Source organism: Cololabis saira, chromosome 16 (genome assembly GCF_033807715.1).
Source record: "Cololabis saira isolate AMF1-May2022 chromosome 16, fColSai1.1, whole genome shotgun sequence".
Taxonomy (NCBI): Eukaryota; Metazoa; Chordata; class Actinopteri; order Beloniformes; family Belonidae; genus Cololabis; species Cololabis saira.
This window is the reverse complement of record NC_084602.1, coordinates 11,325,449-11,343,665: the sequence shown is the minus strand read 5'-3', so window position 1 is coordinate 11,343,665 and position 18,217 is coordinate 11,325,449. Positions and strand designations below refer to the sequence as shown.

The window sequence follows — 18,217 nt, the reverse complement described above, 5'->3', positions numbered from 1 at the left end:
CTGCCACAGGTTGAATTTCTTTGGCATAACAAGTGAAGCTGCCTGATGTTTCCAGGCATAAGTATGTCTTGTGGATCTGGAGTGGCTTGTGTGCTGGATAGATTAATTGCAGGCACAGCTTTTCTGTGAAACCATCAAAATGATGTAAGCTCCTCTAGATAGAGATGGAGCATCTACATAGACAATCTGCTCGGCTGAAATATCCATCTGGGATGCATCACTATCTCCTGCACATTGTTCACCGAACATCTTTCAGCTTCAAAAGAAGGGAAGATTTCTAAAGCTGTGCCTGCAAGATGCAGGTGAAACAATAGCTTAAAACAGGCTTTCTGGGCATAAGCAGCTGGGGTTTGTCAAACAAATGTATTTTATTGTTTTGCTTGGTCCAATGCCTAATTTATTGTATCCAATTAAAAAGGATGGAAAGCCAGAAAGGAGCTGTTTTTAGTCAGCTTTTTCCACCTCCGTAGGATTATTCCAGCATGTTTCTCGTCATAAAGCATTCTAAATGGACTGGGAAATTATTTTGACACTCCTCCCCCATACACATGACCCGAAATATACAAAACAGAGCAGGAATGAAAATAAATTGTTTGGAACATGTATGTCGTCTTCTCAACCTCTCCATTTCCTTTTCCATTTCTCAAAATAAATTGCAGAGAGAGAAGTATATTTTTTATATGTATGTATATATGTATATATATATATATATATATGTATATATATATATATATATGTATATATATATATATATATATATATATATATATATATATATATATATATATATATATATATATATACCGGTATACACACACACACACACACACACACACACACACACACACACACACACACACACACACACACACACACACACACACACACACACGTGTGAAGAGTTACTGCATAGTATATATAATAGGTGCATATATTATAAAATTCATTTATCGTCCCTCAGTACTGACACTCCTGATACAAATCATTTAAAACATGTATTTATTTTATTTTTTTTAACAAAACTGCAGGCTGGAAAACTTCATCAATCCATTTGTCACCCACAAGAGACAATGCAATAAATTGAAACAGATTTGTCATACATAGAAATCATAGTTGAGATTATATAGCTTTAGGAAAGATAACAATGACATGAATAATTATTTACATCAAATAGGAATACATTCATAAAACATTTCCATGTGCTTACCAAACATACACTTTCTTTTTATGTTTCATTTATTCATTGATTTATTATGTTTTGGAACACTTAATCCAAAGAAAAAAGAAAAAAACATGTCCGTCTTTATTAAATAAGCCATGTTGTATAAATCCAGTTCTATTGTGAATGCAGCAGTGTAGTTCACAATACATTGTTTTCTTCTGTCCTTTTGTATTTTCCTTTCTTTCATCTCCAAACTGGTGTTGTTGGTTGAGATATTGTTATCTCAGGCACTTTCTGAAATTACAAGATTTTACACTAAAAACAAATATTGAATTTTACACATCAAGGAGCCCACTGAGCCTCACATTCTCCACATTCTGTACATCAGGACTGTTCTCATGTCTGCTTCTTCTCTTGTTAAAGGAGCATATGAGGAACTTGATATGAGTCACATGAGTACTATAATACCAAAGTTATATCTGACTCCAAACTATGAATGTAAAAACCAGCAGCTACTTAATTTGGGTATGTCTCGAAAACCAACTTGGGGAAATGGCTTGTCCCTCTGCCTCAATGTTGAACTATGCCTTTATTAAATCTATTTGTGATGAATTACTCATTATACAATATACATTATAGCACTTCAAAAGTCTTTTGCACATGAAGGGATAAAAGATTAAGTTAATTTAGGCCCAATCTAATTCCATTTGTAAAAGCTGAGCCAAATTTGGTCAGATGCAATTGTGTTTAAATAAATCAAAAACATTTCGTTCCCTGTGGTGAAGACTGAAAAAGTTTCCTAAATCAAATCCTCGTTTTGACGCAGTAATTCCCCAGTGCTTAATAAATGAAACAATTCACTATTTAATGCGCCAGACTTGGTTATGAAGGGGTGAAATGGGGTGAAATAGACGTGTCCCCAAAGGATTACATCCAGGGTTCACAACTTTAGTCGGTGGTTAGGTTTAGGAATGTAAAGGCACTTTGGTCAAAGTAGCAATAAATAACCTAAGGCAACTATCTGATGTTGCGCAAGAACAGCAGATTCTTGGGCCAAAACCAGAAAAGCAAAACCTAACTCAGAGTCTCTCAAGAAACTTGCACCTACTTCATTTTGGCAACAATTTGGAGTTTGATCGCCTCCTTCTCTCTAAAGAAGGTTTTTTTTTAGCTGCAGAAGACGGTTTATTCACTGGAGGGAAATCTTCATGTTCTACATGTTCCAAACTGTACAGCAGGAAGTCAAGTGCAGGTAGTAACATGTAACTCTGGCTGGAGTAGTTTCCATACTGGAAAGCTGTTCTGATTACAACACACACACACACACACACACACACACACTTTCTCCGTTAAAAATGCTTTACACTTCCATATTTCCACATTTCAAAAGGCTATTTGTTGTTTCATTAATGTCCATAAGGTTCGTATTTAACATTTTCAATAAGGAGAATCAAGTCAGTTTGGTCAAGTAAACTCATTGTGTCCTGTATCACTATGAACTTTACCTTAAACTATATATAGTCTCTATCTTTAACCAAGTGCTGGCATTACAGTTCCTAAACATAACCACGGAAATGTTACTAATGTTGGCAATGATTCTGGTGTTTTAATAGTAAATTAAATTGTTACAGACTTGCTCATGGATGGATAGAAAGTAAAACAGTGAGGACAAATGTTATCTGTAATAGTTCTTATATTTTACACTTAGGTCGAGCTACAGCACAATGTTTATAATGATGTTCCCAGTAGTGATTAAGTGGATTAAAGTACCAATAATTGTTAATGTATCGATTATAGACAGGACTGAGGCATGTCCTCTTCTGCAGACCAGCACGACAGAGAGAGCAAAAATGTGTTTTACGGGGTGGTGTAAAGGTCTTGCAAAACTAAACAGAAAGCGAATAAACAGCATGAAACTGAATGGAGAAGTGAAATATTAGCATTTGTCTTTACACTTCAAATGCGACGCGAATTTGCACAAAACAATGAGTATACAATAAGTGGAGATGATCAAATGTTGCATTGACTGACAAAAAAAAACAGAATTCCTTTGCTGAGGGATAAATTCACTCTGATAAATGTATGTAAGAATTTAAACATCACTGAAGTTTCTTTTATTTAGATAGGTGCAATCTGAAACTTTACCACTAGATGTCTCTAGGTATTACACACTATTCAAAATGAAAGCTACCTTGAGCTTATTTTAAAATAATTTCATAGCATTCACTGTGTTATTATTTAATTACACCTCTGGTAATGTTTAAAAGCATGTTTTAGACCAGGCCCAAAACCCTCATTTTTCTTTTCTTCAATGAACAAATGAGTCTAGGTTCTCTGGATTCAACTTTGATTTCCAGGGGACACAGAAGACTCTGGACACCATTGCATAGGAATACAACCCAACAGAGGAATGAAGCATGTGGCGTGGACAGAGGGACAACTGGACTAGTAATAACAAAACATCCAAAATTAAGTGGAGTGGAGTAGAAACATTTTTTTTTAGTATAAACTTGTGGAACTTGAACTTGTGGGTTAGCAATACTTTGACCATCATAGTTGTTTTGAATTGTGGCTCGTGACCCGTGTGAGACATCGCATAAAGCCCCATTACGATTGGGTCGGTGCTTTCTGTAGTGGTGGAAATGGCTGTAAACTGGACAGGTACCAGAATCATTTCACAAGAGAGATTTCTTGAATAGGTCTGTCTGGAAAGGCGAGTGCAGGTGTGGAAATGACAACAAAATCTAAAGAGTGAATGCTAAAGAGAGATTTTGCATGTTCTTTAAGACATTAGTGGACTGTAAGAATTTGTTCTTGAAAACATGTGACATGTAAAACTGAAGTGCATGTCTGATGACTATTAAAACATATTTTTCTGATAACCTAATAACTTCATACATCACATCCGTTTCAGCTATTTGAATTCATTACATAACCATTTCTCTGTGTTTTAAGGCAGGCAGTCATAATGCACGAATTTAAGTTAGTGATGCACAAACTGCAATAGATGGCTGACAAATGCTAAATATATTAAGCTTTCAAGCATATAATATCTATGTACATTTATGAGAAAAGGGTTGAAAGTGTGCTGAGAAGCTTGATTATCATGTAAGTCACTGAGCATGTCCACATACTCATGCAGCCTGAAATGGATATTACACAATATTAAACTGCATTTGACATACTCAGTAAAACACCTTTATATCAGTTCTTCTGAGAAGTTTTGAACTTATATGGATGCAGAATATTCTGATATTGGTGACCTTAAAAGGTAGAAGAGACTCAGTAAAATGTAGGTTACAACTAGGCTGTTTTTGGCTATTGTCTCTGACTGTCACACCTCTCAACACTTTATGTCAAGAATATTGTTAAGTGTATCCATTACAGATGCATGTCAGCACTTCAAACCCGCTGTTTAAGAAGGTTTGAAACAGCAAAACCCAAAAATTTGAATATCACAAATTTTTCGGTCATGTATTCTAGTCCTTACAATGATTATTTCCAAAATAAAGCAGACAAAATTAAATGCAGATATTAGTATTGGCTTTCTCTGTACATCTTCACAATGACTTGAAAGCAAATCCAACAACGATCACATCTGAGTTTGTAATAACATTTGAAAAATATCCTCAGAAAAGTGTCCATACCTTTTGTGAAGTCTGTAAAGTCCACTTGTTTTAAAAAGTTATAAATTGTAAGCATCTCTTATTCGCTTTATGCACACTTTTACAAGTTGAAAATTCTATCTGTAATGGGGATTGGAACAAGCCCGTTTCCCAAAGTCTCAGCTGTTGGAAGCGATGCGGGACGGATCCTGCACGGCTCTCACATGGCCCTTGATCCATCACATCACCGGAGAAGTTCAGCATCATCCTCGCTCCCTCGTTTTTTACCTCCATATCAGTCACCACGCTGTATCGGAATCACACTCAGTCATTATATGCTTTTCCGTGTACCTGAGTACAAGACCTATAGAGTCGTGTAGATGTAGACAAAGATGATGACAACCAAATTGAGAATGGTCCCAATGATGCCCAGCATGGCCAAGATGGACTCCTCTTTACTTTCCTTGTCTTGGATTCCCTTTTCCTCATCACTGTAGACAGTGTTTACCATTTTCCCTGGAAGAGTCTGCAGTTTTCGTCTCACAATCTGGAAAAGGCAGATAAGGAAAAAAGTCAACTTTATTTTTGTTGATGCAGCTGTTTTTATGTAGTTAGTTATTTTTTCTTCAACGCGGACTTTGGTGGACACCTCGAATGTAACACGATAACAACAGAAGAATCTGCAAATGAAATGAATGAAGATGGAATTAAATGATTACCAAACGGTTACATTAAGTTGCCTAGGCATCCCAATGTCAGAGCTGAGGGGGGTCTGAAATAATTAGATTTTTTTTTCTTTTCTTTTTTGTATCCTTGAATAAAAGAAAATGGGATTGATATAAAATGGCAAAAGAACTGGGGCAGGTGATTCCTGCTTTCACAAAGAATGTTGTTGTGAGGGATGGAGGGAGGAGAGAGGCTCAAGCAGTCAAACAGCAATTCAAGTGATCTGTGAAGAGCTGCTCCTCCTCTCCTCCTTGCAGGCTGTTAAAGACACAGCCAGTGATGATATGTATGATATCTGTCCAGACCCCATCATGTGAACTGTGATACAGAAGAAGTTCCACCAGGGATGATGAATGGGTTAAACGGAGAACTCCCAGCCACAAGAGATCTATTTATGGCATTCTAATTTAAGCTTTTATGAAGGTCATCAATGAGGCTGTGGTTCCCACATGTCCAGACTTGGGATTTTCTACCTAATCTAACTTTAATCTGTCCCTGTGCTGATCTTCATTTGTAATTATTCAGTTTTAACCACCGGCCAGTTACATTTATACGAATATACAAATCCAGAGCTTACTGGGCTGTTTATGCATCAGGAGGCTAGAGGAAACAGAGATCAGGGACCAATGTTTCACAGCCCAGACTCTTTCAGATACGTGTTTTTCATTTACATTTATAGTGATGAATACAAGCAACATTTTGTTTGCATAAGAGCACATTAATCATTTAAAAAAACATTCACAGCTTTCCAAACCAAGCAACTATTTTCTTCCTCTGTATCTGCGTCATTCCACTGTGTCATGGATGATCCATGTCTTCTGTTTCATGATGCTCTGTGTCTGGACTCTGTTATTTCTATACCAAAAATATATTTTTTTAACTCATTCAAAGTGGGTAACACTTCTACTGACACAAGAATTGACCTTCAAGTCAAAACATATTCATTTTTGCCGGCTTAACTGGACTGTATTCACAAATCTGATGCAAACTTCTCTCTTAATCGACATGCTTGGCTTGGGGTTTGGCAGCACTGAAGGGAACAAAAGAGACGGCAGATATCCCTGCACCGTGCTTTGTTCCGCTGAGGTTTGTCTTTAACTGTCAGGATGCTCTGATAAAGGCTCTGAGAGCGCCAGGGCTCAGTGGAGGGATTTCACAGGTGTGTATTGATACGTGTCGGCCGGGGTGCAGTATTAGCTGCATGATGTTTGGCCTGCAGCTTGTGCCAGTTGGCATTTAAACAACTCCCAGGAGAAAAGTGCTCCTTTTGCGGGTCAGTGCGTTTTATACACCAACTAGCGACAGAAAAGCATGTAAGCTAATGCGGACTAAAAATAAACCTTTTAACAGGCAGCTGTTCCTCTTAGTAAAAAGCATTGATGCAAGGTGGACTACGTGCTTGTGACCTCCAGCACAGTTTACAAAATAAGCACTAACAGGTAGATTGTGTCCCTTGTATGCATTATGGTTCTAATTGGACGGAAATTACTTCAAATCCCGCCCCAAAAAAACTAAAAACTACCTAAATCATATTTTTGCATTCTGGGAGCTTTTGTGGGCCGAGCAGATCTGGCAAAAGTGAAAAGTCAGATTATATACACTTTTGTTTGTATCAGCATTTTGCTTTCTCTATACGTTGCTCTCAGTGCTGTCTAAGAGAAATCCATAGCTGGGACTGGCATAATCACAATCAAAGCACTGATACACCGTCCCTCACGTTTGTTTTTCCTGTGAATCTAGACAGATTTAGAATCTACAGTCTTTTAAACGAGGTCTCAAATTTTATTTCTTTATTTCACCCTTTTTCCTGCGTCACCTGCCAGGAGTAATTCAGTTAAAAATCCAGGTATGTGGCCAAGTTTAGATTTATTACTGTGAAAAGGACTCTCAGGGAGATGAATTTAAGAGATCTGATCAGTTTAGAAAGTAAGCATTTAAAAAATAAAAAAGAAGCATGTGATCCTTTACAGACGTAGAATTTCCTACTGTACAAGACCAGCCAACGCCTTTAGTGTCTCTGAATGTCTGTAGACAAGCGAAAAGCTTTTCATGTTATCAAGATTAAAAAATGTGAAGAATCCACACACAGTTATCAATATGTCAGAAACACACTGGTCTCTTGACATAAAAATGCACTGATCTCTGTTCCTGCATTCGTCCTCCTCCGGTCTGTTGTGATGGACTTTGATTGCCTCTCCTGGGGAGCATAATGACAAAAACGGGGTTTCCCCTCAGCCTGAATGGAGACCTTTGTTAGCGCTGTATGTGCCCTCATGCATGGAGACACGTTCATCGATTTACGAAAGCACACTCGGCAAAAAGCAGAAGGGGCGGGGGGAACGTTCCTATAGGTGATGAGGGAAAAAGGTGAGGGAGGTGCTGGAAGTTGTGCTGAGTGGGGTAATGTCACGAAGCAAAACCTTCTGGACCTTCCAGTGACTCCTCATTCCACAACTCCAGTCAGTACAGTCATCAACAGAGAGCAACGCTCCAGAATAATTAACCAGCCATAATAGCCTACTCTGTTTACATGGACGTGTGTCACGAGTCAGAGCTGTCATTATCCAGAAAATGACTAGAAATGAAAGCCACCAACATTATACCCGTATGTTACTGCTTAGAGATTATAACTGCAGCCAAAGAAGAATATGAATTTGGTATTTTAGTATTAATTTCCTGCAATTTGTGTGTGGAAAAGGTCTTCAGTGTTCAGGTTAATCACTGCCAGGACCACACATCATCTACGGACATCTACGACAATTTCTATTTCAAAATTAAAAGCCCTTTTTCGGACGTTTCTCTTTTTCGCTGCGAGTTCCCACCTGGTTCTTCTCTTGCACAGACACAGCCAGGAGCTGATCTGTATTCATTTTTTTTTTTTTTTTTTTTAAAGAGCAGTCTGACAGGAAGTGAAATACAAAGTGGTGAAGGAAACGGGTTGAAGCCGTACCTGGGACAAACAAATGTGGACTCTCCTGCTGCACATCCTCTGATCAGATCAGTGGAGAGTGAAACCTTTTGCCACTTGAATAATGGTGAGCTTGTCAAACAGCTGCAGATGCTAACCCAGTCAGACAGGCACAAGTGCTTTTGGCATTGTTTTAAAATGGAATGAAAGAAAACAGCTCCCTCCTGAGTGAGCGTGTACACATGCTCACCAACAGTCAGGTTGACGCCTATTACACTCAAGACGACACAGATACAATACACACTTTCACATGGAGAACAGTCTCGTCTAATGATGTACAAGAGCAGTTATCTCAGTGACAGAAGCAGAAACGCAGATGACAAATTACCACAAGTGAGTTTGACCCATTTATACTGAGCTATACTTAATGTTCTGTGAGAGAGTCGAAAATGACAGACCTATTTTTGAACTCCCCGTTCAAAATAACCTCACTTTTTTATTTTTTATTCAAAGGAATCCTGCAAAAAAACTTCCGATATCCAGAAACTTCAATCTCCCATAAAGACTTTGTTCAGAATTGAAATAGCTTAGCTTTTTATGGCTCTATATTTAGAAATACATAATTTCGACTGCTGTGGAATGAAGTAAAGTCCCCTTTATGTCCCCCTGCTTCATAAGTATATACTGTTCATATCCTGTGTTTATACATATTTTATACGTATCTTTTTGTATTTTTTATATATTTTTTATTTCTGACTTTTCAGTCTTTTTACCCCTCCCCTATATGTGTGTGCTAAGTGTACTGCTGACAACAAATAAGTTTCCCCACTGAGGGAGAAAATAAAGGATATCTTATCTTATCTCATCTTATCTTAAGAAGTATTTAAATGAAGCAAAAAGTGTCTCAGAGTAAAGCAGTGAGAACAGGAAGATCATCGTTTGTAGATTTGAGATCTTTCTGTTACTTTAATGAAGGATTGATGTAAAGGCAACCGAGCCTGAAATGATCCCACATTTATTAAGAGTATGCATCTTAAGGAATGACAAATTCACCCCTAAACACCATCAACAGAGAAAGGTTTATCAGATACGTGTTTACTTTGTAAGGACGCCCTGTGAGTGATGGTGAGTTTGATGAAAAAGCTGAGTGAGATGAGACTGAAGGACCTTACCTTGCAAAGCATCAGGAGTAACATAGCATGGGGCGTGCTGGAGGGGGACGCCTTTCCATAGTGCTCAGACATCGCTGGCAACTAAGGTGAAAGTCCACCCCTGCCATCCTTCAGCTGTGGAGGGGAGCTGGCTCCAGAGAAGGCTGGCTCGTCCTCCACCAGCTCCGACTTTAGGATTCTCTGTGGGTGTCGTCTCCCAAGGCGCTCCAGCGTCTCCTCCACGAATTTCATCTCACTAGTTGCCAAGTTTTTTAGCTGTTGTCACTTTCCCCCTCCTCAGCTTTGTGAGAGCCGAAAAACTGTGCCGCCCGCCTCCTCCACGCTCCCCCACCTCTCCTTCCCCTCTCTTCTCCTCCTTTTCTTCTTCCTCTTGTCTGTGAGGAAGGATGATGTCAAGTTGAAGAATGGAGTCGGTTGACGGGCAGATGGGTGAGGGAGTGTAACAAAGCTGCTTCATGTGAATATTTCCATCCTTCTTTGTTTTTAATTCCACAGCGCTCACAAAAAGAGAGATAGAATCTCAGGGTTTTTCTCTCCCTCTAAGACACCTTGTCAGCTCTTATTAAAGACTCATCTCATTTTAAACTTTAATAATGCTCAGCATGTTCACTTTTGTTTCTTGAATTTTAAATATTTTATGCAATTGAACAAAAAAAAATTAAAAAAAGAAGTGGAGAAGCCCCTGCTTGCTGGACATGATGCACAACCTCAGGTTCCTCTCCTCGTGCTCCGGTGGCAGAGTGTGTTTCCCTAACTAACTGAGTGTGAAGGCTGGACACAGCTACAAGTAAGAGGCAGAGGGGGAGGAGGGGGATGCTGCGAGGGAACCAGTAGCCTCGTGCTGACGCTGTTGTGGTTGCTTTCGCTTCAGAGACAAGAGGTATCCCCCTGCTCCCTTTCTACCACGCATATTAATGCAGCCACCGTTGCCTGGCAACCTGCTCGGGGGAGTCACACACAGCCTGACGACAAAAATATTTGTGATCGAGGCTGGGACGAGGGCCGAGGGTCCAATAGATGTTGGGTTTTTTTAGGTGCACATGTGTTTGTATGTGCAAATTTATCTTGGTTTATGCAGCGTCTGTGGAAGTTGGATACTGACAGGCTGGATGCGAAAAAAGAGCAATGGGACACTTCCTCCACCAGTTCACTCAGCAAACTGAATCCAGTTGCATTATGTAGTGGCAGCATGTAATGTGATGCAATTATAGAACGACTAGATGCTAAAAGGAGGAAAAAAAGAGGAAAAGGAAGTTAAGGTGAACAATGTGCACGCACCTGTTTGTCATTACGTGCCTGTATCACTGTCTTTTATCAAAAGTGAAATGAAAATAAGGCTCCAAGGTTTACGCTCCGTTACTGAAGATGCTGAAGGAAGCTCTTTGATGTAAAATGCACACACTCCAAAAAGGACTGCGTTGAATCTGGCTAGCTACGATTTTTGACAAGCTTGTTTCAGAGAAATCAAAGAGCGAAGGGAAAACGCTTTGAGAAACCTGAGAAGTCTGAGGGAAAAGCTGCACCATATCTTTTCACTTAAAAAACAAATACACTTCTCATCAATAATATTAATACCCCCATATGTTCTTACTGAATATTTAGTAAAAACACACATTACTCTCTCAGTCTGAATTTTATCTTAACTCGGAGTTCAACCTTAGCCCAAGACTTGTCTTTTGAGATCCATATTGAAATGCTTTTGGCCCCGAACCAGCTATTTTTACTGACAATGTCAAAATTTAAATAGGTGAAATTCTCACAGAGCGACTGCAGACATCCTGGCAGACGCGACTGAAAGACTGAAGAAAGTCAAACCAGGTCCTGCTCACGGTTTCTTCCTTCCTAAAGGAGAGTTTTTCTTTGCCAGTGTTCGGCAGGTTATTCTCCCGCCGGGAGAGTTTTTACATGCCATTGTTTATTATGGTATTTGATTGTTGTTCATGCTCTGAGTCTCCTGAAAGGGTCTGGAGACAATTTGTATAATAATAGTCGCCATATAAATAACATTTATTTGAACTGAATTAAAAGTAATGATGTCAGAGAAAATAAAAGAAAGACAAAAGAGAGAACAAGAGTAAATCATTATGTGGAAAAACTAATGTAACTTCAGACTCTAAGGAGACCCTAAATTCATCACTCTAAAGACCCAATATTGTGCTTTTCATAACTTTGAATAATTCACAAATCCTTTGTTAGATTTGGATTTTTTTTTTTTTTTTGTTGGTTTGTTTTTTGTTTTTAACCTTTGGACTTGCTAAGACAAACAGTGAATGTACCGCAAGAATAAGATGATGCCATGCAAGATTTATTTGAGTCTAATTCAGTATGGTTGCACGCATCTTGTACAGTCCTTTCACAACCACAATGCACTTCTTTGTCACATACACTCGCCCTCTGACGTGTGACACATCAGTGCCAGTGACAGGAGTGCATAATGGATATGCTTATCAAATGTGAATAACTTCCAGACCTCCAACTTCCATTCATTGTGCAAACCTGACACCGAGACAACCTTCAGTGAGTGAGCTGTCCCAGCCCATCCACTCCCCGGCTCCAGGTTTGTCACTTCACCTAAGCTGAGGACGGGACAAAGGCTTTCAGCGCAGGAACTGAGAGCAGAAGGACAACCCTTGTGAGTTTTCAGAAGAAGTGACTCACACAGGCCAAGCCATCCATTTGTAATTTAGGAAAAAAAAGGCAGTTTTGCTACATGAATATTTATAGTTGTTAATCAACTTATATTCCGTCCTTTGCCTTCATGCAAGAGATAGATGTTTCAAGTACAGAGGACAGAATAAGCGCTGCATCTTAATATTATGTTTGGGGTCCCAGCCTGCTAGCGTGTTTATTGCCATGGATACTGAGGATTATATTTGTTTCTTGCAGTAATTTCTATTCAACTGTCTCTTGGTGACAGGTTACAAGCACGTAAACAATTAGCATGAGTAGTCATAAATGTAGAGTGTGCGCTTTGTGAATATTCAGAATAAGCGGCTGCTGAATTCAAAGAAATACTTTACGATTCCCTTTCAACAATTTCTCATTATGTGATGATGTTTGCCTGCTAATGGAAATGTTTAGATTGTAAAACAACTGCCAACAAATTAGTTTAGGCTCGATGTTGCTTTGCGCATGAAATGACCCGGAATGGACAGCAATAAAAATGGAAATGTAAAGGGAACATTTCTTCCAAACTGAAACCACCGGTGTGCATAATTTTACTGCCGACATCCCATCCTTCAAGATTAACTAACTTGGAGCGTTGCTGCCAGCATGGGCATTTATAACAATTAATCAGAAAGCCAATCGAATTTGTTCTTGTCTTGTGGTAACTAAATCACATTGTTGTCTGACTGCATGATGATCGTCCTGTGTCTCACATCCGCCTGAGCACATGCCTGGGCGCTGTTTCCACCGCTGTCACGGCGTGTGTCACACTCTTCAGGCTGACTTTAGAGTCAGCTGGGATCCAGCAGCGTGTTTCGTAAAGTAGTAATGATGAATAATTTTGTTATGAGTAAGAACTGCTTACTCTCACCTTTTAAAAAGCAGTTTTTGGATCTTTGTTTTGGTGTTTCTTTTGTTGTGAAAGCTCAGCTACTGCCACTTAACACACGCTGTCAAACTGCAGTGACAGCTGTCATATCTGTGCAACACCCATCAGAAGGCGGACATCCCCGCGCAAAATTCAACTAATTTAATTCAGGTTTTAAGGACGATCAAATAATAGGCTAAAACAATCATATAGTTGTGTTTTTAAACTATATTTGTTATTAACTGTAATAAGCACAAAAGCACTGCATTAACCCTTGTGCTGTCTTTGGGTCAAAATGACCTAATTCTCCTTCCTTCCTTCTTTCTTCCCTTCCTCTTTTCTCCCATCCTTCCTTCTTTCTTCCCTTCCTCTTTTCTCCCTTCCTTCCTTCCTTCCTTCCTTCCTTCCTTCCTTCCTTCCTTCCTTCCTTCCTTCCTTCCTTCCTTCCTTCCTTCCTTCCTTCCTTCCTTCCTTCCTTCCTTCTTTTCTTCCTTCCTTCCTTCTTTTCACCCTTCCTTCCTTCCTTCCTTCCTCCCGTATTCCCTTACTCCTTCCTTCCTTCCTTCCTTCTTTTCACCCTTCCTTCCTTCCTTCCTTCTTTTCTTCCTTCCTTCCTTCCTTCCTTCCTTCCTTCCTTCCTTCCTTCCTTCCTTCCTTCCTTCCTTCCTTCCTTCCTTCCTTCCTTCCTTCCTTCCTTCCTTCCTTCGTTCCTTCCTTCCTTCTTTTCTTCCTTCCTTCCTTCTTTTCACCCTTCCTTCCTCCTTTCCTTCCTTCCTCCCTTATTCCCTTACTCCTTCCTTCATTCCTTCCTTCATTCCTTCCTTCCTTCCTTCTTTTCTTCCTTCCTTCCTTCCTTCCTTCCTTCCTTCCTTCCTTCCTTCCTTCCTTCCTTCCTTCCTTCCTTCCTTCCTTCCTTCCTTCCTTCCTTCCTTCCTTCCTTCCTTCCTTCCTTCTTTTCACCCTTCCTTCCTTCCTTCCTTCCTTCCTCCCTTCCTTCCTTCTTTTATTCCTTCCTTCCTTCCTCCCTTCCTTCCTTCCTTCCTTCCTTCCTTCCTTCCTTCCTTCCTTCCTTCCTTCCTTCCTTCCTTCCTTCCTTCCTTCCTTCCTTCCTTCCTTCCTTCCTTCTTTCCTTCTTTCCTCCCTTCCTCCTTCCTTGACCTGAAGACAGCACAAGGGTTAATAATTAAGTTAAATGCATGAACAATCCATTCATTTTGCAGATTTTTACACTGTTTTTATTCCACCAGATACGTCGGTCCTGCTATTGGCTACTACGGAAGTTTGGAAAATATTTTAACTTTTCATGTTTGTTTTTAAGGCTCTGCATAGCCTTGCCCCCAGGCCTGTCTCTCTTAACTATGGACCCTATTAACACAGCAGCTTTACAGTCTTCGAGCCATCTTGTTTTGGAGACTCCAAGGTCGCGCTACAGGTACTGAGGTGATCAGGCTTTCTCCGCCGTTGGTCCAAAGTTGTGGAAAAATCCCCCTCCTGACATGCGTGCTGTCACTGCCTTGGAAAATGTCAAATCACAGCTTAAAAAACATATTTTTATAGGATGGTTTTTAATAACAGTTAGCTCTGTCACACAATTCTGACAAGTATTTTTCTATGCTCATTTTATTCCCCTGCTTTTATGGTTTTAAGTTAAGTTCATGTTGTGGTCAGGTGACAAACGGGCCCTGAAACCGCTTTGAACAGGTTCCACAAGAATCCTTCACCAAATCTCCTGATATTACAGGTTGGGGATTTTCCAGTGAGCTTGATTGCTTCCATGTTGGAGTGAATCTAACACATCAGGCAGACAAGCCTTTTCATGATTCTGTCATTTTAAATTGTGGCATAATGAATCGTTCACAAGTAAGCTCGGCCCACTGCCGTTTCCTGACAGCTAGTGTGAATCTGCATCTCTGTTCCAGTTCCAATTTGACATGTTGAAATCAGCTGCATTAACCATCTCTCTTCGAAATTTTTGGAAAATATGAAAGCTCAGTAATATACGTATGATATAATGAAATTTAAATGTCATGAATCATATTGATGGTAGACTGACACAGACTGCTATCCAAAATATACATGTATTTCTTCTTTATGAGAGATTAAAATACAGCCCAGTTCAATACAAATTCCATACGACTGATGGTTTTAATTGGACCTTGAAGATTAACTTGTAGAAGCAGTATGTTGTCAATCAAAACCCAAGATCTGAGAATCAAAACCTATAATGTATAACCATCTGTGTGACTGCAATCATCTTTCTCCATTATGCTTTTCATGGCTCGTCATCAATTCTAAAAACAGCAAATGTTAGTAGAGTTAATAACTATAGTTTACAGTTATATATTTAATTTGTCTGATGATCAAGTAGTATTCACATTAGTATGGGTACAAACCACTATAACCACCTTATTTTTCCCAATTATTTGTGTAATTCTTCATCCAATTAATGTGTTGGAGTGTTCGAGGAATCTGTTTCCTTGTGCATTTTATAGACACATCCTGCTAAACCTGCAAATACAGTGGTATCTTTTAGGTCAGAACTTTAAGTTAATATTCTTTTTAACTGGGAACATGCCGTACTCATTTGCAACCTATCATTTTTTCTGCATATTATTGAAAAATGACAATAAGATAGCAGGAAGGACTCCAGAGACGAGCCAAACTGATATCATCAAGTGTGTTTCTGTTCAAACCCAGAATGGTCACACTTTACCACTGATATATGTACTTTAAAGGCTAACTAAAAGTTTGTCGTGAAAAATACTCATACGTCAAAGCCTGAACGTAGTTGAGTTGTAGCATGAATGAAGGTCTGTAATGTTGTCGCAGCTGATTCATGATTCATGTCACCGTCCGGAAATGATCGCAGCTAGATTAATTAAAGCTAACAAAGATAAATTAGTAACGGTGTGGGAATAAATTTTCTGTAAATGCTGTATGCTTTGTAATTTGGTTCATTTTAAATTCTTGTGAAAATAACTTCATGACTCTTTTCCATTTGATTATAAGCGCTATATTTGCATTTTTAGGGGAAGTAAAACACTTACCTATGTACATCTACTGCTTGATTGATTGATTTAATGTATCTTTATGAGTACATTTCATTTATATTCTGTCATTGTCCCTCTCTGCAGAGACCAAACAATATCAAAAAGCTCCAAAAGTAAAAGTTTAAAGGACATATTCTGTGTCCGTATCGTCCTTGCTTCTCATCAGAGTCCCACAAAGTGAAATTAGCATACTTAGACCAGAACCTACTTTTCATTGCTACCCAAATCACTTTGTCCTAGTATTGACCTCATGAAACATCAGAGTTTTAACATTTAAGCAGAAAAAAAATGAATGAGTCAGGGTGCTGGATGGAAATATTCTTTTTAGTAATTTCTATGAAAAAGGGTGTCAGATTTCACACAAGAAAGTGCTCCACTTTAATTACCCTCACAGGGTAGGTTACTTGAGCTAATATTTCATGAGGCAGAGCTGAGGACGCAAAGACCTTGGTGCAAATTGATGTGAAAAAAAAAATCGTTCATCAAATTCCATGTTTGTGTTTTTTTCGTTCTCTGTTTAGGGTAAAGCTGATGGAACCTGAGGTCCTTCAAAATCAAAATGATTGGCGATGTAATAACCAATTAATTCCTCTGCTGTTTTTATTAAGGTCCCTTGTTTTGTGTGTGTTTGTGTTCCTGTTTTCAGCCTTGGGTTTTCTCATTTACCCTTCAGTGAAAACAGTTCAACACCTCATTAATTATCCAGAAGCCAGAAAGTGGTGCCCTGTGAAGTAAAAATGACACGTTTATTTCAGATCAACAAAGGAACAGTCAGAAAAATCTTGGGTCTATTGAATGATTTCTATATCTGTCGGGAAACCTTGAATAAACATCAAACACCATCAGGTCTGAGCAGCCACAAAGTGCCGGCTCAGATTGAAGGACAAACGTCTGCAACCCTTTTTATCTCCACATGTGGTTCTTTTCTAGCTTGCGGGGTAGAGAAACACAGCGAGAAAGAGAAGCAGGATCTCATGAAGCTAACGCCGGCATGGCTGCCATTAATCCTAATTAGTAGAGAACATGGCAGGAACATATGGGTGTCCTCCAGTCAGCGGGCCTGCTCTCACAACATTTCCTTGCTGCTGAGACAGATGCCAGGAAGCAGGAAATAGAAATTCAAACTTTCAAAGATGTTTTATATGTGAATTCTCAAAAAAGGATAGATGGGATGTGAGTGGAGGATAGTTAATGTAAATGTTGATCCTGAAGTAACGGGATTCTAGTGGCCTCAAAATAGTGTTCTGCATTGTCTAAAGAAGGTAAAACAGCAAGGAAAAAAGCATTAAAACATTTGTTTTTTTACATGTTACCTTATCTGATTGAATGCAGAACCAGCTTAAAGTCTAAAATGGAAAAAAAATAAATAAATTGAAAAAGCTCTTGACATAAAAATAAAGTCAAGTCACTCACTCACAAGTTTTAAGGAACTGGTCTAGCTGGCCAGACCAGACTTCGGCTGCTCATGGTCATTTTTATTCCAATTATTTTATTGGAGAGTTTCATAATCTAATATGATACTACAATAGTGGCCTGATTTTAACATTTTAACAATTCTCCAAATATATTCCATTGTATCTTACAAAATAAAATACATAATTCATTTATATGATAGAGGGAAGATAAATTAGTGTGCATAATAAGTTTAATATGTGATATTCCAAAATAAATAAAAAACAAGCAGCGATGACCGGGCCCTCGCACCCTTGTGCACGTTCAGGCTGCAGTGGAAGCTTGTATGACTTGCATGTAGATTCTTCAGGCCTGGACATTTAGCGGATGACACCATGACTCTCTATATCAAACCATTCAAAAGTTATGGCAGAAAGTAGGAACTATCAGATATCGACCAATCAGAAGAAGGGGCGTGGCTAATTTGCAGCAATTATGTTCGAGGACTCTAAACTGAGTCCGATGACACCACCCACGAGTCTTTATGTCAAACCATTCAAAAGTTATTGCAGAAAGTAGGATCTATCAAATATCGACCAATCAGAAGAAGGGGCGGGGCTAATTCATGCCAATGAAGGTCAAGTACTCAAACCCGAGTCCGATGACA

The 18,217-nt window shown here is 39.1% G+C and overlaps 1 protein-coding gene across 1 annotated transcript; it reads right to left on the bottom strand.

The window, feature by feature from the left end:
* Positions 1-3,544: 3,544 nt before the first annotated feature.
* On the bottom strand, positions 3,545-9,884 carry LOC133462576 (protein TUNAR-like). The gene is made up of 2 exons (XM_061743883.1): positions 9,574-9,884; positions 3,545-5,314 (listed from the first exon to the last, which is right to left on the bottom strand). Exons 1-2 carry the CDS (start codon positions 9,643-9,645, stop codon positions 5,132-5,134), a joined length of 255 nt encoding a protein of 84 aa, XP_061599867.1. The 5' UTR covers positions 9,646-9,884; the 3' UTR covers positions 3,545-5,131.
* Positions 9,885-18,217: the final 8,333 nt, after the last annotated feature.